At 37.3% G+C, this 24,004-nt stretch overlaps 1 protein-coding gene across 1 annotated transcript; it reads left to right on the top strand.

The window, feature by feature from the left end:
* The first annotated feature begins 5,172 nt into the window (after positions 1-5,172).
* Positions 5,173-9,888, top strand: LOC113299891. The gene is made up of 9 exons (XM_026548988.1): positions 5,173-6,500; positions 6,597-6,815; positions 7,020-7,227; positions 7,546-7,791; positions 7,874-8,101; positions 8,377-8,775; positions 8,853-9,218; positions 9,452-9,502; positions 9,634-9,888. Exons 3-7 carry the CDS (start codon positions 7,183-7,185, stop codon positions 9,114-9,116), a joined length of 1,182 nt encoding a protein of 393 aa, XP_026404773.1. The 5' UTR covers positions 5,173-6,500; positions 6,597-6,815; positions 7,020-7,182; the 3' UTR covers positions 9,117-9,218; positions 9,452-9,502; positions 9,634-9,888.
* The last annotated feature ends 14,116 nt before the right edge of the window (positions 9,889-24,004 follow it).

Raw genomic sequence — 24,004 nt, 5'->3', positions numbered from 1 at the left:
TTCTAGATAGGTCTGTAAGTTGAAGAATAAAAATCCAGAAATATTTGCCTGGTAAAATAAATACAATAAACAAACCATACTATGCTGTCAGGCCGGGAACTCATGATAAGAGGACTACAACGGAGTTGAGAAGAAAGGATTGTTGATCGGGCAGATGTGCGGGATATAGTAACAGTGATATGCTACCTGCCAAACGAAAAGGTTTTGTTCGTATCTTGGCACCTTGCAGCAATTATATTAGTTGTATAGTTTGAATTACCGTTGTACTAGGTGTTAATTATGCAGTGCTCTTTTTTCTCAGAAACCACAAACCTTTGGTGCCAAATAAAGGGTCGCTGTCTTTTTCAGTAATATCTCAGGTATACCAGTTTCTACTTATCAGATTGGTCTGTCCACATGATATCACCTGCTGACAAATCAACGGGAAATGTAAAGGTGGCAGATATTCAAAGAAAACCCAGTGGCATGTATGTGATTTGAAAATTGTCACGATTTTCTTATGCTTCAGGAATATTACCCAGGTTGTGCTTCTGGTAATGGTTTGGAAGGCTGAATTGGTGATTTCACATCGTGTGCAGGATGTAAAGGAGAGATGCACGAGAGTGTACGATGGTGGCTTTGTGTTAGCAGGATCCTTTTCTAATGGCATGCTATCGAAAATATGATCATGTCCACACTTCTAGCTGTTTGTGGAACAACAACATTTTTATGTGATTGCATAATTTGGACATGTTCCTAAACTGACATATAAAACATTGTGGAATTGTAAAAATGATTTGAAGCGCAACTGTAAAGTGCAACCTGTGTTCTTTTCTATTTTGCTATTAGTATAATATGATTTAGTTTACCCCATCTGAAGTTCGACATCCCTATTTCATTTATGAGTCCCTATTTCATTGGTTGATTACCATATGATATTAGAATTTGCATTATGCGAATCTGTGACCTTAGTATCACCAATCTCAAACAACAACCTTTAAATTATACTCAAACATCAACCCTTGAATCTGACTCAAACATAACCGTTGTATAAACGGGTTTTGGGTACAATATGTCTGTTATTGGAACTCAATACCATAAACTCAAATTCATCTTTTACATTTGTGGGACCTTTTCTCTCTTCCCATCCACACATAATAAGACTGATTATATTACAGATATTAGCTTGGGTTTTATTAGTACGATTTTTTAGTAATATTTTCTTTCATACAAGTCATTATTAAAGCATGTATCAAATGCAAGGATTGTACTAGAATTTGAAAAAATAAATAAACCTGGGAGCATTGTCGATGGTCAAGGCCGATATAACGTGTTATAATAGGTGCGAGCACGTTTTTGGCTAGAAAAAAAAAGAACTGCGGTTTGAATTCCTATCTAACGGCTATAACGTGCATAAAAATGGTTTTACAAAGTCTTTTCACTTTTTCTACTTAGAAACCCCTAATAAAGACTTAAATGATTGATCTGAACGTTTGCCTTTCTTTATTTAGTTCATAACAGTAAAAATAAAAGAAGAAGTTTAAATGAAAATGGAAAAAAAATGCTTTAAACCCGAGTCACCGGTGCATCCAAACAAGACGCGCGTGGGACGCACATATTGGTTCGTCGGACACTCGTCGTGTCAGCGTCCAACGAGCGTCCTCTTTCTGATGTGAGTCGGACGCGGACACGACTCAAAAAACGGAGTGTCCGTGCAACCCATGCTCTCATTCAGCGAAGCCTGGTTGATTCTGGCCCCACCAAATATTTTAAAGGAAATTTATTTGACGTGACATAATACAAAATAGGAAAAATATTTCCTGGCCCCACTAGATTTTGTTTAATGGAAAGAGAATTTTTTGTTACCTAAAGTAATTATCACATTCGTAAAAATCAAAAAACTAAATCAATCACAAAATAAATCACATGATTAATGAACAAATAAATGTTAAAAAAAATGTCCAATGTCCGGTTACAGTTCTCAAAATCATTCTTTTACTAATAACAAATTCATTTTTTCACATAAATTTATGAATTTTAAAATATTAAACGACATTATTACCAAAAAGAAATATTAGTTGTAGAGGTTTTGGATTCAGTTTTAAGATATCGAACGCTAATATTACAAACAAACAAACAAAAAATAGTAGTATTAATAGGTTATTTGGATTTTATGTTTCACTTTACAGAACACAAAATCATACTTATTAATTACTTTTATTATTAATTCCCCTAAGAAACTAATAATAGATGATGAATACATTGTTTTGATATGGTGGGTTTGTCAAATCGCTGAGATATTGAAAAATAATGATTTGGTAAGAAAAAAAATAAGGATTTCAACAATTTGATTACTTTTATTGTTAAACAATAATATTACCAAAATTGAAAATAATGATTTTAAAATACGTTGTGAAACCCCTTAGAAATGCAACTCACAATTTGATGTGAGAGCCCACGTATAAAGGAAATCCCAATTCACTATAATCGAGAAGTGAAAAGAAAGATGATAAGCCAATCAAGATCTCTGCCAAGTCTACCCCATAAGAAATAGTGATGGCTCTCAAGATAATGGTAAGAATGATTTTGCATATATTAGTTCATGGTAAAAATGTCTTCGTACGCACGGTTGGAAGTTGTTGTCGAATGAAAATAGGTTATCGCGGGTAGGGAGATGTTGAAAAAAATGAATAAGAAACTTGGTTGCGAAACAACTTTGACTGTTGAAGAACATAAATACCTCTACAACCAGTGGGATGCAATTATAAACAAAGGACAAGGACCTGAGGAATCCGAGGTACCAACACAAAGGCCTACCACTAAGAGGTCTCGACAAGTTGGTGAAGGTACAAGTGGAGGTGATGTGTCGGAAGATGAACGCCAAGGAGGAAGAAGCCAAGGAGGAAGAGGAGGTGGTCGTGCAACTAACAAGAAGGGTCGTCCTTAACTGCACTTTTAAGTTTCCAAGTTATTTTTATTGTTAACTGCACCGGATTCGTCTTATGGACACCTTGAATTTGATGTTTTAATCAATAGCGTAATAGTTAATCATTGAGTTTTCAAATTTCACTGAGTTTTCAAATTTCCTTCTTACTTTGTTGTGTCATCAGTGTATGGTTCGGCTAATTACCATGCTCACATATAAGCCGAACATTAAATCTTGTCAGGCTCATTTCCATTTCAAAGCTTGCCAAAGATTCATTTCCATTACATAATTTGCACACCAACCCATTGCGTAATTATTTTCAAATTTAGGCCAAAAGGCTGCAGCTATCAAGGGCGGTAATGGGCAACCGGGTCTAAGCTTGAGGCCGATAAAATGACAATTTTGAACAAATCCCATAACAAGTCTTTTGGAAATCATAGTTATGCTTCACCCCTAACCACATCACTTGTTGCATCACCATACTACCTTGCAAATTGAGTCTTCTAATCTTATTTCTTGCATTGTAGATAGTTTGCATAGTCGATTTGTTATTCTTGTCGTCCTCCTTCAATTTACTAAGAATCCTAGACGGTGGAATACGTGCTCGTGTCATTTTACTCACTTCTAGTATCTCGTTGGGTTTGAGTCGCGCTAATTTTGCATGTCCATGAAGGTCACGTGGACGTGGGTGGTTATGACGACAATCTATTTGTTTATTCATAACCCAATATTCATCATATTTGTTCAAAGACTTATTCTTGTGCTTGAGGTTTAAAACTATCTTGAAAGGGCACTTTGTTTTCTTCGTCTTTGTCCTATTCTTTCTCCCGGTCTTCCCGACATATAGAGAACCCTTTTTAACCTTGCTATCGCCGGTTCCACTTCGCTCACAAATCAATTCAAACCGATCCACTCGGCTTTGTCGTCCTTTAACTAGTATGCAATTTATCTTCATCGCTTGTTCCTCAGCCCAAGCCAGTGCTTCGGGTTTAGTTTTCCATCTCTACATTCATTCAAACACAAATAATTAGTAAGAAAAATTTCGGAATATTCCTACAACATTAAGGTAAACATCATGTTCTTACATACCAAATCATTTTAGAAGTGATCCTTAGTATCTTCGTGAATTACTTCTACTGGATCAGGTTGATTTTCCATCGGTACAGGTCCGAAAAACGTGATCTACAAAGAATATCACAAGGTTCAATATAACGAAGGAAAAATTAATAGTTAGATTCAGCTAATACGAATGTGTCGAACCTTGTATATACCGCAGGTTCGGCTTATACGATATTCATAATATGTGCCGAACCATCAACAAATTACGTACCCAACAATTTTTAAGGGTATGTTCGGCTCATACGATTTTCATTATATAAGCCGAATTATTAACAATTTTTATTCCAGAACTCTCAGCAATAGGTTCGGCTTACAATGAAAATTTCATATAATCCGAACCAGTGTCTAACAAATGGGTTGGAAGTGGAAAATATATGTTCGGCTCATACGATTTTCATTACATAAGCCGAAACATTAAAAAAATTTATTCCAGAACTCTCAGCAATAGGTTCGGCTTACAATGAAAATTTCATATAAGCCGAACTAGTGTCTAACAAATGGGTTAGAAGTGGAAAATATATGTTTGGCGCATATCTAAACAGTTTCACTTAGCCGAACTGTTCATCATGGGGTTGGTTCTGCTCATAGATGTAAGCCGAACCTCATCCTGGTTCGCCGAACCATGATGAAAAAATACAGACTCTTGATAGTTTCGAGCTATAAAAGTGAGATTAAGCATAATATAGAATTGTACATGTGTATTAGAAGCATTTTGTTCCTCATCAATGTCTTCATCATATGGATTTGGCTCATAAAAATCATCACCTTGAGTTTGAGTTTGAGTTTGTGTAAAATCATTCTCATAATCTAAGAAATCAGCCATTTGGAAATCATTGTTGTAGTTGATGTGTATTTTCCTAGGTTTTTTAGATGAATAATGACTCCCCTCATCCTCCATTGAATCAACAAATAAAATTTCTCACTTTCTCCTTCTTTCCTTCTCAATATAAAATTTCCCCCCCCAAAATTTTTCATCTACACATTTAAACCTTAATTCTGAAAATTATCTTAATCACTAATCCAGATTATTAACACTAATACATAAAAGACAGATTTGTTATTATAAAAAAAATTGGTTAAGAAGCTTTCTCATTTTGTTATTTAACGTCCCTTTTAAAATGGTGGAGTATGCCCAGACACAACCTTCAAAGGAAATGCAACGCACAATGCAGAAGCCCAAAAACAGTGAAGAAACCCGAAAAGAGCCTAAGTAGAAACCCTAACCCAAAAAGTGCCTAAATAGAAACCTTCACAATTCACCGAACCCAAACTCTCCTCACATACCACCGCCAAAGTTGCCGGAATCCTTGCACCAAAGCTCACCATCTTCCACAACCAAACAATGATCACGAAATCCGTCGCAACTTCTCCATCATAATAAACAGGTACCTTGAATTTATGAGAAAAGTGATTTTGATTTCATGTTGATCAGAAAAAAGGAGAATAATAGATGGATTAGCAAGAGAATCCAAAAAAATCAGCAACCCATCTCACAGTAGGAAACACTGCCTTCTGATGAACTCTTCCCTTTAATAAACTGAAAACCCAAAGAACATCATACAAGGCCAGGGATAGATCGAAGATGAGGAGATCAAGCTGCATCACCACCACCTCCGCCAAAAATCCTCCATCAAATATAAGTCAGAGACGAATCACAGACAAGGCTGAAGAAGGATGGAAAGAGAGGTCGAATAGAAAATCCAATTTTTCAACCTAGATCTAGAGCTGAAAGCCCGAAAATCTGAGAAAATAACCCTGGAAAACCCCCCCCAAACAGAAATTAAAAACAAAACAAACAAACGAGATTGGAGTTCGGATTTTGTAGGTGGACCAAATCCGAGCTCAGGGAGAAGCTTGAAAAGTTTGTGGAGGTTGGAGGAAGGGGATAGTAGAGTGGGTGAGCAGAGAGAAAAAAGTTACAAGAAAGTGGCTTTCCTTTCCTTGTAGATGAAATTTCTCCCTTCATATATGCAAGCACCATTGGAAGCTAGATGATTCCCTTAGTTGATTTTTTTAAGTACCGAGTTCTCCTGTATAGATGGGCACCATTTTTCGGGCTTGAGTCTTTTGCCATAGGTCCAAATAGAGTAATCTTTGAATCCGAGATGTTGAAATTTGATATATTTCGTCTTCCGTTCACCATAATGAGAAGCTCTGGTCCAAATCGAGTAATCTTTGAACCCAAGATGTTTAAATGTGATATATTCCGTCTCCAGTTCACCATAATGAGAAGCTCAGGTCTAAATCGAGTAATCTTTGAACACAAATATATTTCATTTAGAAGCAGACAAACACAGACGAGGTCAGCGATTTTGACGAGCTTTCTAACATGGAGATCGAGTGCTTCACAGCAGGGACTTATGTGAGGTTTGAGTTCCATGATGTTCCATTTGAGATGGTTAAAAATCCTGATCCCTGTCAGCCTATTCTTGTTGGAGGCATCAGTCTTGAGGAAGCAAAAGTTGGATATATGCAGGTTATTATACTTCAATATTTGATTGAAAAGTATTTTTGAGACAATTTATGCATGTTTTCTACTGTAAGCCCTTATGAATCCTGTTTTCTCTTCTAGGTGAAACTTGAGCCACATAGTTGGCATATGAAGTTATTGAAGACAAAGGACTCTATCATTGTTTCAGTTGGTTGGAGGCGGTACAAGACAAGATCTATGTATTCCCTAAAAGACTGCCATGGAAAAAATCGAGTGCTCAATTACACTCCGAAAAGCAACCCTTGTCTTGCACCTCCCAGTACTGGACTTGCTGTTGTACAAAGTCTGGCAGACAACAAGGTCTGATGTATTTTACTTAAGTTAAAAGTCCATGCAATTCGTTTTGGTTAACCCAAAAAGTGTGGTAATTATATTGTATTCCTTGATAAGAATGACATCATTTTATTATTCCGCATAAAGAAGCAAATGCATTCATCCTTTTTAAATTTTTGATTTCCTGGATTTTTATGTAATCTGCTGAGTACATTGTAATTGAATTTCCAGGCTGCATTTTAGATTTTAGCAAACGCTTCTGTGTTTGTATTTAACCATGGCGCAGAGATAGTGAAGAACCGCAAGTGGATAGGGACTCCATATAAGATTTTCAAGAAAACTGCTCTTATAAAGAATATGTTCACATCGGATCTCGAAATTGCTTATTTCAAGAATGCAAAAATTAAGACTGAGTGGAATTTCTGGGAAGATCAATAAGGTTATTGTGCCTAGTTTTCGTATTTATGTTCTCTAATGTGCATTTGAATTGTGTTTATTATTAAGCTAGCAAAAGATATGAAGCGGTGAAATCTCTACTACTATTTCTTAGTGGTTTACAGTAGTTTGTTCACATAGTTGTATTTTGAATTCGAGACCTTCATTAATGTGTTACAAGTAATCAATAAGTGTTTCCCTGAGCGAATCTATAAAATACAAATTTTTTGCACTTATTTTTAATTTTTCTTCTGTATTGTGTTCTATGCAGCAATTTTATTGCTCGCCTATTGTGTTTCTTATTGTATTCTTTAATGGACAGCCTGCTGAGAAAGATCTTACTCATGGACTAGATGGGATTGCTGTATGTACATTTAAGCAGAAAATTCACAAGCACGATACCGTTTTCATGCATGTATATCAAAAGGTTGAGGTTCCTCGCTTCTTCAACCCAATAATGAGAGGTCCAGAACCACTTGACCGTATTTGGCATGGTGTGGTTGATGCTTATGAGCTCACTCGAGCTAGTAATCTCTGTGTGCCTGCAGACATGGATTCTTTCTATAAGGTTTGGTTACTGTGGACTCAATATATAAAAAATAAAGTTAGGTTTACTGCTTTTAATATTTAACACATTATTCTTTTTACAGAGGCATATCAATCCGTTCGATACCAGGGACCTCGAATTTCATTCAAGGTGGCCACAATTGATGGTGGCACAAAGGCGTGCGATTTCCGAGGAAGAGAAGCTATCTATAAAGCGCCAAATTGAAGACTTGGAGATTTTACGTGATGAGAGACGGAGAGAGAGGGAATCAGAGGCCCTTTCTCGGAGGTGGCAGACACTTGAACAACTTCGTGTTGTTCGCATTATTGAGGTGAAAACTGAACTTTCAAGTCTTTTTAATGTATGTTCAAATGATGGTACTTTGTTAAAGAAAGGCTGTCAGATAGCTTCTGAGTGTTGTATCCGTAGGAATAACCAAGACAATGTGGCACATTTGCTCTGGTTTGGTGACTTCAATGAGAGATTTGGTATCTAACTTTGTTTGTTTTGTTGTTTTTTATTGTTGTTTTTTTTTTCCTGGTAATTTTGGTTTTATTCGTTCAGCTGTTTCAACTGCATAACGAAGTTACTATGTTTTTTTAACAGAATCAAAAGAAGCCTGAGGATATCAACAAACAGTTGCCATTCTTAGAGGATGATCAGAACTCTTTAAGGCTCATGATAGAAGGCTTCATAAAGAAATACAAAGAGTATGTGAAAGGGAAAGCGGGGATGCCAACTGGTGACATTCTCCCATCACCAAGTTCAGCAGCAGGTTTCCAAGTTAGTCATGCAACCACGTGCTTGTCTATTAACAACATAAGTGGCTTATACTTTATGGCTGATGGCCGCGTTACAACTACCTACCCTCATTACCCAGAAGATTATTTTGAAATAGTGGCCGACGATCGTAATAAAATACACTTTGTGGGTAACCGAGTGCTAGTTTCAGCTTCAGGAGACTGTTGTTGGTGTGACCTATTTATCTGGATTTTTAGGCGAGAGGTAATCTCCTTACTGTATGTAATAGGGTTTGCTGTTATTGGATTGTATGTTTAATATGTTTATGTCTTGATTTATAGATTGAACATGCTATAGCGACTGCCGATGAGACTGCTGAAGAACGGAGTGCTTTTTGGACTGTGGAGAGATGTGCAGGATTCGTACAGTGGTTTCAAAATGTTGGATTTGAAGCTCCCTTTCTACCACCAGACACACATTGTGCAATGATATTTGGGAGTTATGAGAACTTTGAGGCGAGAATGTTTTTTGCAAACAAGGAAGAAGTGCATGAAATATTCAATGCTGAATTACCAACGGGACATGATAGGCTATGGGGGGGTTAGGTTGTAAAGATGCAGTGGATGAAATTACAAGATCTGGATTTAACATCTATGAGGGAGATGGTATTGCTCAATGGGAAGAACATGTAATAGTTATGCTGTTAGGTAATAACACTGATTAGATATGTGCTGTCATTTTTACATTGGTTCCATATTTACTCGTTTCTGATTGGTTAGAAGTGTAGTGTATGCTAACACTCGTACACTCTCTATGCGTAGGTTAGTAAATGCAGACAGCCTGGTATAAATGTGTCTGTCTGCTGTCTCTATATTCTAAGTCTTTCATTTATTGTAATAAACATTCTCCATTTGATGAATTCCTCTTCTTCTACTATTAGGAATTCAGGCGGCTTGCAACAAGGATAGGTTTTCAGGGGGAACCATTCAAGGTAAATTGGTTTGTTACTCCATTGTTTGCTTCTAAGAACGATTCTAGGTGAATTATTATTTTCTGCTACTCTATTGCTTATTTTTAAGAAACCTGTCATCGTATTAATAGCTTTCGGTTTCTATTTAATAGTTTATCATATGTCGCCGCCCCTTGGAGCTACTGAGCGTGTGCACCCACACCAGTTGGGACTGCCACTGATCATCAGAGCTATGTGATGGTTTCTGACATTATTGATTCTCAGCAACTATTTGGAGAATTTCATTTCTACTTTTTTGCTACTGGACTTGTGCCTCGAATTTGGTTAAGATGCTTTTCTTTCTTGTGGTTGATTTCTTGTTAATTCTTAAGTTCAATTTGCATACTCAAACTCCTTTCACTGTTAAAACCAACACCTATGAACAAACAAATGCGTTTTCTTTTCTCATTCATCGGCTTGAATACATCACTGAACATTATTTATTGGTGGTTACTACTGCAACAATGTTAATGGTGTTGCAAAATCTCGGGTATTACTTTACGAAAATCAATATGTTTACCTTAGCTTCAAGTACTGTGCCTCCTTGAATTTTCAATCTCTAATGCAAACTGATAGAAAAGCTCCTAGAGAAGTTTTAGAAAAGTGATATTGATAAACGAACTCAACGGAACTTCATTGTCTTTCTCCAGTCTAAAGAGTTTTGGGTTAGACGCTAGTGGTTTTCGTTGTAGATTGATCATGTTGTGACGAAACGTCCAAACATCTCAGAGATAGATATAGAGGTAGGAATTTATCCAAGCAACCCCACTCCTTGGTATACGTCAGGAGTCCATTGATGAGAAGGGGCTGGGAAAGGAGCCTTACCACGTCACGTGCTCTAAAGCTCGAAGAATTTGTCTTGAAAGGTTTAATGACACAAGAATATCGTAGACAAGTACAAACATAGTCGTAATCAGGTTAAAAATACTCCAAAATAAAAAGTTAATATTTGTAAAATTGGAGCAGTTTCCAGTTCAAAAGAAAGAATTTGAACGTCAGTTACCACTTACCTGTAAGCAGACATCCAGATAGCATGGGTCCATAGACAAACAACTTGCCATGTTATAACAGCCAATTCCCCAAGCTAGAGGTTGAACTGACAGCAAATGACTACTTTTTCTTTTCTTTTTTTCATGGTTTTGTCTCTATGGATCATGGCGAGTAATTCTGTAATTGCTTCGTGTGTCTTATTACCTAAAACTAGGAAAAAACATTTCTACCCAGAATAAATTTTTTTCTATATAGTTGGGCCGCAGAGCCCAAAGTGAAGGAATTCCTTTTATGGCTACTTTTCTGTAAAATAAAACCTAACGCAAATTTGCAATTTGACAGAAAGATTGGAAATTTTTAGTGTCCATGGTTAGAATTTTTCATTGGAAAAAATTATCTCTCCGTTTAATCTGATTATGTATTTTTATTTCTTAGGGGTATAATTGGTAAGCAAACTAAAAGATAACATATCTAAAAATCCGTATCTTTTGATTTTACAAATTTTATCTCGTTGAAAAGATTTTATAGAGATCTACACCATGAATACAAACAACAATATCAAATTTAGCGTTTTAACGAAAAAAATAGGAGGTGCTTATCACTTTAGGCACAATTTTCAAAAAGTGATTTCATAGACATTATGCAAACCACCACGAAGGATGGTTAACACATTATGCATCCATATTTTAGTTTATGCATCAGCTAATTTTCTATCTAATAAAACGATGTACTCTCCCCGTTTTGAGAAAAGTGATACTTTCATTTTTTCAGTTTGGCTTATTTATAGAAAATGTCGGGATCACAAATTTTCTTTTACAGTACCATGACAGCGATGTTTCGTTTTTCTTCGCTCGGCCCTCCCTATCGAGACAACGGTGTTCTAGTATATATGAGTAACCCATAATTAATTGAATAAAGATTTGAGTACAAAAATATCCTTTTGATTATGTGAAAAAATTAATGAATATCTCTTTCTTAAAAAACACGTTGCCATTTTTTTAGCATATCCTACAAAATCTCCAAATATTACTTTACCAAAAATAACCAAATTTCCTAATAAAATTTCGTAAATAACTCGTGATTTTTTTTTCTCATGCCCAAAAATTACAACCCATGGACAAGAAAAACTAACAATTATTACTTGAAAATAACCTTGAAAACTGGATTTTTCACAAATTTGGATCGAAAAAATTACTTTCTCAATACGCAACTTGTGAAATTCACGGATTTCACAATTAAAATGCCAATATTGGTACATTTATTGTTTTCACTAGCAAATTAGTGGAGCCCAGGGTGCACATTACGGCTTTCCTAATTAGTGGAAAAAACCTCATAAAACCACTTTGTTTTTTCACACGTATTTTTGTATTGTTTTATTTATTTTTTCCGGAAATTGAAAGCTTCTGATTTTTTCACCCGTACTTTGTTTTTTCTGATCAATAAGCACAAGTTTTTCAACCTTTTTTCCCAGAAATTAATTATATCTCACAAGTTTTTTCAATTTTCTCTCCCAATACTATATTAACACCTCCATCTACGTAATCATATGCATGATTGAAATCAAACTCATCAGGTGAAATAGAATTAGGCATGTTAATTATCCCAGTCAGTTTAGCTGACTTATCCGTGTGTTTTAGTCTGACTGGGTTGAATCAGTTGGACTCGGTTTGACTCGCCTGACTCAGTCAGTTGACTGAGTTAACTCACTAACATGATATGGACCTTGACCTTTGACTGGAAGTTGGATGTTGACCGTTAGATTGACCGTTATCTTTATCCTTTGACTGTTAATTGACCATTGACTTTTCCGGTGGCTTTCTGCCCAGTTTTTGGCTATTTTCGTTACCCTTACGATGGATGATTTGGACATAGAACTATCAATCGAAACTTATCAAGAAAATAGGTAATTGAGTTTTAGAACAAAGTTTGAGATATAGCGAAGGATATCGACTAGGATTCTGAAAGATCATTTATGTATCATTGTCATGTTTATTCAGATGGTAATTACACGTTCAAGATGATGACAATGATGATGATAATCGTGGATAGCACATTGTAGATCGAAAAACTTGAATTGGAGTGGTTTTCCTTCTAATTAGGTGGGAACTCATGTAACCTTCTTGTAATCATTAAGACTCCTTTTTATTTGTGAGCATGATATGTCTTTACCGTTTTTGCGCATGTTGTGTGTACTTTGATGTGTCTGTGTTATGCGTTAAGTAATTTCCTCGCGAGGAGTGTATGTGGTTTCCACACAGTTCCTCGCTAACCTCTATTAGGTGAGAGGTTGTTACGAATATTATTACTTTTATGTTATACAGTAAATTTCTGTCTTTAATAGGACGTGAGGCCATTTGAATATTATGTTAATAGGACACGAGGCTGTTTACAAATATTATTCTTAATAACGCGGGAGGCCGTGGTAATATTATGTTATAAATTAACTTGGGATAACCAGCCGTATGCATATCATATTTGATTGCTTTAGCAATGATTGTACTACAAAATGTTATTTCTGTATTTTTTTGTTTGAAAATCTTGTTTCGATGTTATGTTTAGTACTTAGTACCAAAAGTGTTAACTCTTTTTATTTTATTTTTATATTTTAATTATTTTATCTTTTAGTAGTATGTTAGTGATTACTTGAAAATTATATATTTTTATTGAGCACCCCTTTGGGATGATGTGCTCACTCGTTCCCACTTCAATTTTCAGTAATAAGAAGAAATGATACATCTGAAGATATCCATTTTCATAGCGTAAAGTATTAGCAAATTTAAATATGTTTATTTATCTTTTAGATATGTAATATTTCTATATAAACAACACATTATTATATACGTATCACCCGAGAGACTTTCATTTATATAATGAATATCATAGAGTTTGGGTTCTGTTATTAGCACTTTATGTAATTGAGATTCTTAAAATCGATAGTCTGGATTTGATGCTTCAATTATATTGTAATCCTATTAGCTAAACATGTGGTTAGGTTGGGGCATCACACCTATGTGAGGGATAAATAGCCAATGGCGCCGTGTAAGCATCACAAGAGGTGATCTCATGATAAGAAAGTAAGGAGGATGCACCGAATCGTGTCTAAAAAGGTGATTACATATGAATCGAGATATCTGCTACATATATACAAGCATGACACAGTGTAAGGAGTAGTCAAATCACTCAAATGGTCAAGTCTAAAAATAAGGCAAGGCGAAGTTCCGGTTGTCCGCTTGATCTTGAGCCAGTACCCCAGGATGGATAAAAAGGCTTGAGGGCCTTCCCAAGCTCATAAATAAATGAAGGATCAGAGGAGGTGCGGTACAACTGTGATGAAATTACATCGTGTCAGGTACTCGGACGAAGGACGATTAACAACATTATCTGAAGAAGAAAATACCAGTCCATGTAGAAGAAAATGGGCATGCAAGGTTAGGTGGTCTTTCTGCAGAGAATTCTAGAGATATATTTAGAGATAAAAAGAGTGATAAATGTAAGTGATATTTGTAACACATCAAAGGGTAAGAACTTCAATAATAAGAATACAAATTTCTTCTCCGTGGATGTAGGTCTATAAGGCCGAACCATGTTATATTCTTGTGTTCCTATTTACTTTCATGATTCTTTATATCCTATTTGTCTTTGAATCTTAAGTGTTAATAGATTATAGTCGTTAGATCTACTTGGGTGTGGTCATCAGAAAAGGTGCAACAACAACCTACCTAGAGCAGCAACAACTTCAAACTTATGTAATACTTCTTTTAATCTGAATCTCACACCAAAACCTTTTTCAGGACCAACTCAAAAATGTTTAATCAATGATGAAAATACATCTCCATCAAAACCCATTAGTTAACAAAATTGAAGTAAAAATGAATTAAATTAAATTGAAACGGGAATGGAAGTTTACATAGATAGTGAAGATATGAAATCAGTTTAGTGTTAGAGGTACTGATAATTAAAGAGAAATTTGGAAGAAGTTGGGGTCGTGAAGAAGATGAACCGGAAAAGGAGCCGGAATATGAGACTGAAAAGAGGCGAAGAGTGAGATGAGACGGAGAAAGTAGGCTCTTTTGGGTTATAAACTTATAATAAACTAAGATCCAAGGGTATCTTTTTTTAAGATCCAACGACCAATGTGAATCGGTTGTAACCGATGGATTCAGTTCGGTATCTAGGAAAAACCAGAGTTGTACCGAGATATCTCGATTTTTTATAATTAATAACTTTTAAATACCATTTAGCTAATGGTTCAGTTCGGTTTCATGAAAATTAGGTTCGGTTCTTTAGCTGTGGTTCGGTTTTATGCAGTCCTAATTACCAAGCATATCGAAAATTGAATGAATAAAAAAACGAAATAACAATTATTAGAAGCTTACCTATCATAAAACCTTAGGGTAATACAATCAGCTTTTATTTCAGATTCTTTGATTTTCAACCTCAAGTAATGATTCCTCAACAATCACGAATAGTACCTTCATAAAACTATCAAAGAAAATCAGAATGCAGAACTAACAAATAAATTCAAACAAAATTGATGACATAAACTAAATCGTATATTCTGACATTATTTGGATCAGATGATATGTTCTTTGTCCCCGATGAAATGATTCTTGGGGGAAAACTTCTTAGTGCCTATTAAAAAATCAGTTAAACAGTGAGTCAACTTCAAAAATATTTATGAATCAGGAAACTATAATGAGAAAAAATCAGATCAAAATATAACAAGGAGAGAAACTCGTCTTTGAAAGTTAAGGTTGTGAAGATTGTGAAAACTAATTTCGGTTTTATATTACCGGGAAGGTAATCATATATAACCCACATATTTTTAGGTCAAGAAGAAACCATAAAAACAAAGAACAAGATCAGAATAAACAAAAAAAAAATTGAGAAGAAGTAAGGGAAAAGAAGAAAAGAGAAGCGAAGAACGAAAGAGAAAATACAATTAGGGTTTGAGAACGAAAAAGGTTTTATAGATCCGTTATGGGGTGCATACGTGTGTAGTTAGTACGTGGGAAAGATATCTGATTTCCTATGATGGGTCCAAAAACTCTAGAATTCGATCTTGATACAACTTTCAACCATAATAAAGTATTTTCTCCTAAAACTATATATATAATTGTTCATATGTAAGATTGATGTGTAATTTAACCTACTTTTGGGCTTCTTCTTGGCATTGGAATATGAATGCTCCTGATGCTAAAATCCATACTGGCTATGCTCCTTATGGTTGTATTTTTTCGAAGATGCAACTCTCATCAAGCAAATCTTCGATTGTGGAAAAGGCAATACCGTCATCCTCAATCATTTAGAAGATATCTCTTTCCTGTACAAGTCGTCGTGACATTAATTTTTATCGGACTTGCTCGTGATAAAAGGGCTTAAGAATACGTTTGGTAGTTTTATTGCAAGCAAAAATGCTCAAACCATACACATTGCCAGTATTAGAAGACTACTCATTGGGTACCGATGGAGAAATGCTTCGTTATTGAAGATTTACAAATTTTTTGGTTGTCTTTACCATTTCAGTTTTAGTTACCGCTTTAGGGTTTCATCGCGTTGGGCTCTTTTACTTTGTGAGGATTTTATCCATTTGGATTTAAGTTTTCCCTATCAAGATTTTTAACAAGATAACATATGCGTGTCCAACTCCAATCTTTGATTTTATCATTTACCTTATATTAATTGTGCTTTACTTTTAATGTAATTCCTTTAATATGTTAGCTATAATATATAACTATAATACTATTGTAATCATGGCTGCTAACGCCTTAAGTTAGTTTTCTATTAAAAACCTTATTTGTAACATAAAATAAAAATAAAAATAAGTTAGTCATAGTCATAGTCATAGGACACCCACCCGATATCGCAATGAAGGAATGGTCCCAGCAGGGCTGCCTGTGGTTCGATTTTCAACCTAGACAGAACTTGTCCAAACCGACAGAAAAAACCCAAAATATCAGAGATTGGAAAATCCAGAAACCAAATAATTCAAAAACCGAACAAACCAAAAAATCCCCGAAAGACCAAACCAACAAGAAGAAGATACATATGTCAAACACGGTTTGTCATATTTGAAGATCTACAAGAATAAGAGGTGTGATGAGGTAGGTACACTCTATCTCTGTTTTTGATTTTAGGGTTTTCGATCTTATTTTTATTTATCCGTCTACTTGTGTTAATTTTAGGGTATTACTGATGATCATCACCATAACGATCCACATCCACCTTCTATTGATCATACCAGTGAAGAAAAACGACCTTCATATGTAATTGTTGTTCACGGACCACCCAAGGTAAATTACTGGTTATTATACTGTAGCTGAAGACAATTACGGTTAAATTATTACGTCATTTGGTTTGATTTGATGAGTTCTTGGAATTATAACTTAGTTCCATTCCTATTTCTGTTCTAGGTTGGAAAAACCCTATTAATCAAGTGTTTAGGGGGGATCACTGTAGCAAGAGAAATGTGGCAGGCCCCAATAGATGTTTTTTGTTAGGTGACAAAAGAAGGATACAGTTTGTGGAGTGTCCGAATAATGTCAATGGCATGATTGATTGTTGGTTTTGGTAAAACACGCCTTAACTTCCTTAGAGGGATGTTAGGCAATATATATTATTATGATTACGGTCAATCAATGAGAATATCCTGTGACCGGTAAATAAGGTAAAATATATTCTATTACACCCCCTTAGTGTGAGCGGGAGAGGAACAAACGCTAAGACTAGAACGAAAACTAAGAAACAACTGACGTGGAAGACCCTTCGTGAAGATATCAGCATACTGATTTTCTGAAGGGATGTGCAAGACGCGAATGTCACCAATACGAACTCTTTCACGAACGAAGTGGATGTCAATCTCTACATGCTTAGTGCGTTGATGTTGAACCGGATCACCAGTCATGTAGATAGCACTCACATTGTCACAATATACCATAGTAGCACGCCGTAATGGTATATGTAACTCAAGAAGTAGATTCCGTAGCCAGGTTGTTTCAGCCACCGCATTAGCGACGCCTCTGTATTCTGCTTCGGCACTGGAACGGGAGACAGTTGCTTGACGTTTCGAGGACCATGATACAAGATTGTCCCCAAGAAATATGCAATAACCAGAGGTTGAGCGTCGTGAGTCAGGACAACCCGCCCAATCAGCATCAGAGTAGGCGGTTAGGGCAGAAATATTCGAAACCGATAGTGACAAACCGTGATCAATAGTGCCCTGAAGATATCGAATAATGCGCTTGATGGCTTGCATGTGAGGCTCTCGAGGATCATGCATAAATAAACATACCTGCTGGACTGCATAAGAGATATCCGGTCGAGTGAAAGTAAGGTATTGTAGCGCCCCGGCCAGACTTCTGTATAAAGTAGGATCCGAAATTGCTGGACCAGAAGTAGCGCTCGGCTTAGAATTTGTGTCAACCGGAGTTGCCACTGGATTGCAGTTTGTCATGGATGCACGAGCAATAATATCCTTTGCATAGAGCGACTGAGATAAAAACAACCCTGATGAAGAACGAGTGGCAGTAATACCCAAAAAATGATGCAACGGGCCAAGATCAGTCATAGAAAATTCCCGTTTCATCAGGTCAATAAAACGGGACAGTAGAGCATCAGTAGAGGCAGTGAGTATGATATCATCAACATACAATAATAAGTATGCAGTATCCTGACCGGACCGGTAAATGAAAAGAGATGGATCACAAACACTACCCCGAAAACCACAACCTGTAATGAAAGTTGCAAACCTCTGAAACCACGCCCGAGGCGCCTGTTTGAGACCATAAAGGGATCGACGAAGACGACAGACGTAATCAGGGCGAGTAGGGTCAACAAAACCTGGAGGTTGAAACATATAAACTGTCTCGGACAAGTCCCCATGAAGAAAGGCATTCTTGACATCCAACTGATGAATCGGCCAGGATCTGGACGTGGCAATGCTGAGAACGGTACGAATAGTGGCTGGCTTAACAACCGGACTAAAAGTCTCAAAACAATCAACCCCAACCTGTTGTGACTTACCGTTGGCAACAAGACGGGCTTTGTGTCGCTGCAATGTACCATCTGCATTAAACTTGTGACGAAATAACCACATGGAGCGAATAACATGAGCACCAATAGGTCGTGGTACTAGGTCCCAAGTGTGTGTTTTTAACATAGCAATGAACTCATCTAGCATGGCCTTGGTCCAGTTGGGATCACGAAGAGCAGACAGGTGAGATTTTGGAAGATTTGATTGAGGTTGCAGTGTTTGCACATTAAGATTCAGACGATGGGTGGGACGAAATATGCCACGAGAGGCGCGGGTGACAGGTCGAGATGAGGTGACTGAATTGTCAGGAACAGACGGAGTGGGAGATGATGGTGGATCTGCCCGGGCAGGGCAGGCAGGGGTCGTGGTAGTGACAGACCCTGCTGGATCGCTGTGTGCAGAAACTGCAGGGCTGGAATCTGGGTGTGCAGTGGAGTGGAGTCGAGTAGCTGTAGGTGAACGACGATGGGGAGGAGTATAGAGTTGCTGTTTAGATGGTAGTTCCTGTGCAGCAGGAACTGGTTGGGAAGTGACAGAATTGTGCTGAGTAGCCGGTAGTTTCTGTGCAGCGGAAATAGGTTGTGTAGAAACTGCGGAAGATGGCAGGGCAGGAGGGAGGCTGGTCTGAGGGTTAAGAGCTGTTGGGTAGAGAAGACGAATGGGAAGAAGAGGGAGAGGTGATGTGGACGGAGGTTCTGGACTGTGGGATGCGATGGGAAGTTTTTCTTTGAAAGGAAAAACGTTTTCATCGAACGTTACATGTCGAGATAATATGATCTTGTGAGTGGCTAAGTCGAGACAACGATAGCCACGATGATGTGTTGGGAAACCAAGAAAAACACACCTAGTAGAACGAGGAGAAAGCTTATGAGGAGTGGTGGCGGATAGGTTTGGATAGCAAAGACAACCAAAAATACGAATATGAGAGTACGTTGGTTGTCGTTGATAAAGGATTGAAACTGGAGAAGCGTAGTCGAGAATTTTGTAAGGGAGTATGTTGTGAAGGTAGACGGCCATATTAAGGGAGTCGGCCCAATAGGTGGGAGGGATTGAGGCATGAGACATAATTGTGCGAGTGATGTCATTGACACGACGAATCATTCGCTCAGCCTTGCCGTTTTGAGAGGAGGTATGAGGACATGAGAAACGGAAAACTAACCCATTTTGGTGAGCAAAATCGTGAAATGAGGAGTTGTCGAATTCACGACCCATGTCACATTGAAAAGATTTGATTTCACGTTCAAACTGTGTTTTAACGAAAGAGCGAAATTCTAAAAACTTGGTATAAACCTGGGATTTTAATTTGAGAGGAAAGATCCATAGATAATTTGTGAAGTCATCTAGCAATATAAGATAGTAATTGAAACCAGTCTCGACATGCAATGGAGATGTCCATAAGTCGCTATGAATTATATCAAACGGGGCAAAAGTGACAGAGTTTGAATCAGAAAATGGCAGACGAATATGTTTACTAACTTGACAGGAATGACAAAGTTTAGTAGACTGATTTTTATTACATAGAATTGAAGAGTTTGCACGTAAATTATCTAAGATAGCTTTCCCTGGGTGGCCAAGACGACTGTGCCAAACATCATAGGAGCACGTGAGAAGGGATATTGGATGAGGCAAGATCGAAGTTGAAGGTGGCACGGCAGAAGGAGTAATAGGGTAGAGCTCCCCGGAACTATTACATCGAAGAAGAATCTTCCTCGATTTCAAATCCTTCACAGAAAAACCAGATGGGTCAAATTCAACAGACACATGATTATCAGTGGTGAATTTACGAACGGAAATCAAATTTTTTATGATGTCAGGAGCAACAAGAGTGTCTTTAAGCTTTAGGGTGCGAGATGGAATGTCGATGAACTTGGTACCGGAAGCAATGACTGGAATACTGTTACCATTGCCAACTAAGATGGAACGAACATTGCTAGTATTAAAAACAGTGTTTAGGGTACCTGAGTCTGCGGTGAGATGCGATGTGGCACCGGTATCCATATAGAAAGCGTCGTCAGGAGAGTGTAAACTCATGGAACTGTACGCTTCGGCAATGTCACTGGGATGAAGGTATTCCGTGGATGGAGTGAGATATGCCTGTCCACGTCCAATACTGGAAGGTCGACCGCGTGACTGTCCACCACGTCCACGGCCTCGGTTGGAGCTGTGACCGAAAGGTTGCTGCCATGCTGTTTCCGGAGGTGCTGTGGGATACGGACAAGGTGGCGTTGCCCACTGTGGTGTCCAGTGATTGTTGTAAGCCGGATGTGGTGCACGATACAACTGGTAAAGATGTGGTGGAGTTGGCAGCAGTGGTGGAGCCGCAGTGGAGGAGGACGATCGACTGCCACCGCGTTTGGCTGAGCCTGAGCGCTGTGGGCGCTGAGCGCTGTGGGCGCTGTTGGTTTTGGTAAAACACGCCTTAACTTCCTTAGAGGGATGTTAGGCAATATATATTATTATGATTACGGTCAATCAATGAGAATATCCTGTGACCGGTAAATAAGGTAAAATATATTCTATTATTGATGATGCAAAGTATGCAGATGCTGTGATGTTCCTCATCGATGCGGGTTACGGGTTTGAAATGGTATGTCACTAGCTTCTTCTGCAGTTTTCCATTACTTTGTTCCTTATACCCTTATCTTTTCTGATGTACAAGTGTAGGAAGCTGCTAAGTAATTTCTTTTGTTGATTTCAGGAAACGTTCGAGTTCCTCGAACTCTTAAAAGTTCACGGCATTCCCAAGGTTATGGGTGTGCTTACATATCTTGATAGCTTCAAGGATGAAGATGTACTAGCAAAGACTCAGAAACACCTCTTGGACCAGTTCCAAGCTAACATACACAATGGAGCAAAAGTGTTCTGCTTATCCAGTCGTCATAATGCGATGTAAGTTTCTTATTCCTATCATATTAGTTTTTTTCTTTAATGATCAAGCCAATTTGTAATCCGAGGGACTCACCCGAAGGAGAAAAACAGAGCATTAAAGGAAAGTCAATCAACACGTCTTACTCAGCTGATGGTGGTTAACAGGTATTTGGAGCACGAAATTAGCGAGCTGGCAAGCTACATATCCACAATGGAATTCCATCCTTTGTCATGGCGAGTTGCACGTCCTTATATGCTGGTAGATCTTTTTGAAGATGTCACTCCTCTTGAGAAAGTGCAAATGGATAAAGAATGCCCAAGAGACATTATGCTGGAAGGATACCTTCGAGGATGTGACGTCGAGAATGGATCTAAGGAACTTCTTTCTCAGCCAGGTTACCAGTCAAGTGACTTGTTTGTTATTCCATCACTTCCAGAAAGTAGAAACTGCTTCTGTGAACATAACTTTTTGGTTGGTTTTAGCGTAATTCTGCTTGCATTATTGCTCCTAGTTCTGCGTGATATGTTCTTTTTCTTAAACGTTTCTCTATCTAATGTACTATATCTGTCTTCATATCTAGCGTGTAGTTGTTTATTTTTTTCCTTGCATTTACGAACTGACTTAAGGTGTATTGTGCCAGGTGCATATTGCTGGGGTTGGTGATTTTCCTTTAGCTAGCATTACAAGCTTAACTGATCCTTTCCCGTTGCTGTCTGTTGATACCAATAACCTGAAGGTACCCACTGTTTTGATTCTACATTTCAACCTTTGCTGGTAATAAAATTATTCTTCATACCTAATTTCTAGTCTCCAGAAAGGCGACTAATAATGTTCATATTTTTTTTGGTGGGATTCGTTGAAGATATTCATTAATTTGTGATTTTGTAAACAGTAAATATAGAAAAATCTAGATTTCCCAAGACGGTTCAGAGTTAATAATCTTATAGACAAAGTAAGTCTAGAATGATCTAGGCTAGTCAGTAATAAGCCTAGATTGATCTGTCAAATATCTAGAGAGTTCTTAAAGTACGAACTCAGTTGATAAGACTAGTAGTAAAGAACGTTCTAGTCTAAATGCATACTAGACTATTCTAGAAAGAGTGTGGTCGGTCACTCACTGCCTATAAATAGGCAATCTTGGTTCATTTTGTAATCAATCCAATCAAAACTAAAGTGAGAGTAAGAAAGAAGTAGAGTGAGAGCTAGAGAGTTAGAGTAAGAGCCAAAGTGTCTCTTTATAAACAACTAGTGTAAGCCAAAGTTGCTACACAAATTTCTTGTAACATTTTCATTTTCATATTAATCAAAGCCTCACTTTCCAATTAACCAACCTCTCTTTCCAAATTATTTCAATAAACCCATCTTATTTCCGCATTGCGCCAACAAATTTGGTATCAGAGCAAACCTAACCCAGTAATCCTAAAACTCTACCTATGGCAATCAACCAAAGTATTCAAGGTTTCAATTATGCCCAAATTCTAATTCCAATTTTTGATGGTAAGAGTTATGATTATTGGAGTCTACAAATGAAGACATTATTCATTTCACAAGACCTATGGGATTTAGTAGAAGAAGGTTATAAAGTACCAGAGTCAGCAGAAACTCTGTCGTCATGGACGGACGCAGAGAAAAAGGAGTATAAGGAAAATAAGAAAAAAGATGCTAAAGCACTACTGTTTCTACAACAGGGCGTAAGCAAAGCTATTTTTCCTCGAATTTCGGTGGCGAAAACTTCAAAGGAGGCCTAGAATATTCTCAAAGTAGCATTCCAAGGATCAGAAAAGGTAATCTCCATTAAACTACAAAATTTATGGCGAGATTTTGATAATTTACTTATGAAAGAAAATGAAACTATCCAGAACTTTTTCTCAAGAGTTACTGGCATAGTAAATCAAATCAGTAGTTATGGAGATGCCATTGAAAATAAAAGAGTGGTAGAAAAGATATTAAGAAGTTTACCATTCAAATTTGATCATATCGTCGCTGCCATTGAGGAGTCAGAAAATTTATCGACGCTCTCGGTACATGAATTAATGGGTTCACTCGAGGCGCACGAGAAAAGAATAAATAGGTTCACGGAGCAACCGTTGGAGCAGGCATTTCAATCAAAAATAAATTTCAGTGAAAAAAATACGGAAGCCAGAAAAGAAAGTTCCAAAGGGGGATCATCATCCAACTCGCAGTATGAAAAAGGCTCGACATCAAACCAAGGGCCCAAAAATTACTACCGTGGACGTGGAAAAGGAAAAGGAGGTTATAAAAACAACAACAACCAAAGGTACGGAAGAAATTACTCCTCAAATCTCCGTTGTAATGTCTACAAAAAGTTTGGCCATGCAACCGAAAATTGCAAGTACAAGTGCACCAAGTGTGATAAATTAAATCACATGGAAAAAGATTGTTGGCTTAATGAATCCAATTATTCTGAGAAAAATGATTCCCCAAATCAAGTATTTTATTCCTTCCTCAGCACACAACAAGAAGCACATGGTATATGGTATGTCGACAGCGGAAGCAACAGCCATATGACAGGAAACAAAGAATATTTCGTAAAATTGGAGGAACAAGAGATTCCGCCAGTTAAACTTGGAGA

The sequence above is a fragment of the Papaver somniferum genome, chromosome 7 (assembly GCF_003573695.1).
Source record: "Papaver somniferum cultivar HN1 chromosome 7, ASM357369v1, whole genome shotgun sequence".
Lineage (NCBI taxonomy): Eukaryota > Viridiplantae > Streptophyta > Magnoliopsida > Ranunculales > Papaveraceae > Papaver > Papaver somniferum.
The sequence above is the reverse complement of the archived record's forward strand: the minus strand, read 5'-3'. Positions and strand labels throughout refer to the sequence as shown.

Coding starts and splice junctions, on each gene's coding strand:
- LOC113299891 (XM_026548988.1), top strand. CDS start 7,183: ATGCAAAAATTAAGACTGAGTGGAATTTCTGGGAAGATCAATAAG. Junction 7,792..7,873: donor ACATGGATTCTTTCTATAAG/GTTTGGTTACTG, acceptor TTCTTTTTACAG/AGGCATATCAATCCGTTCGA. Junction 8,102..8,376: donor GTGTTGTTCGCATTATTGAG/GTGAAAACTGAA, acceptor TTTTTTTAACAG/AATCAAAAGAAGCCTGAGGA.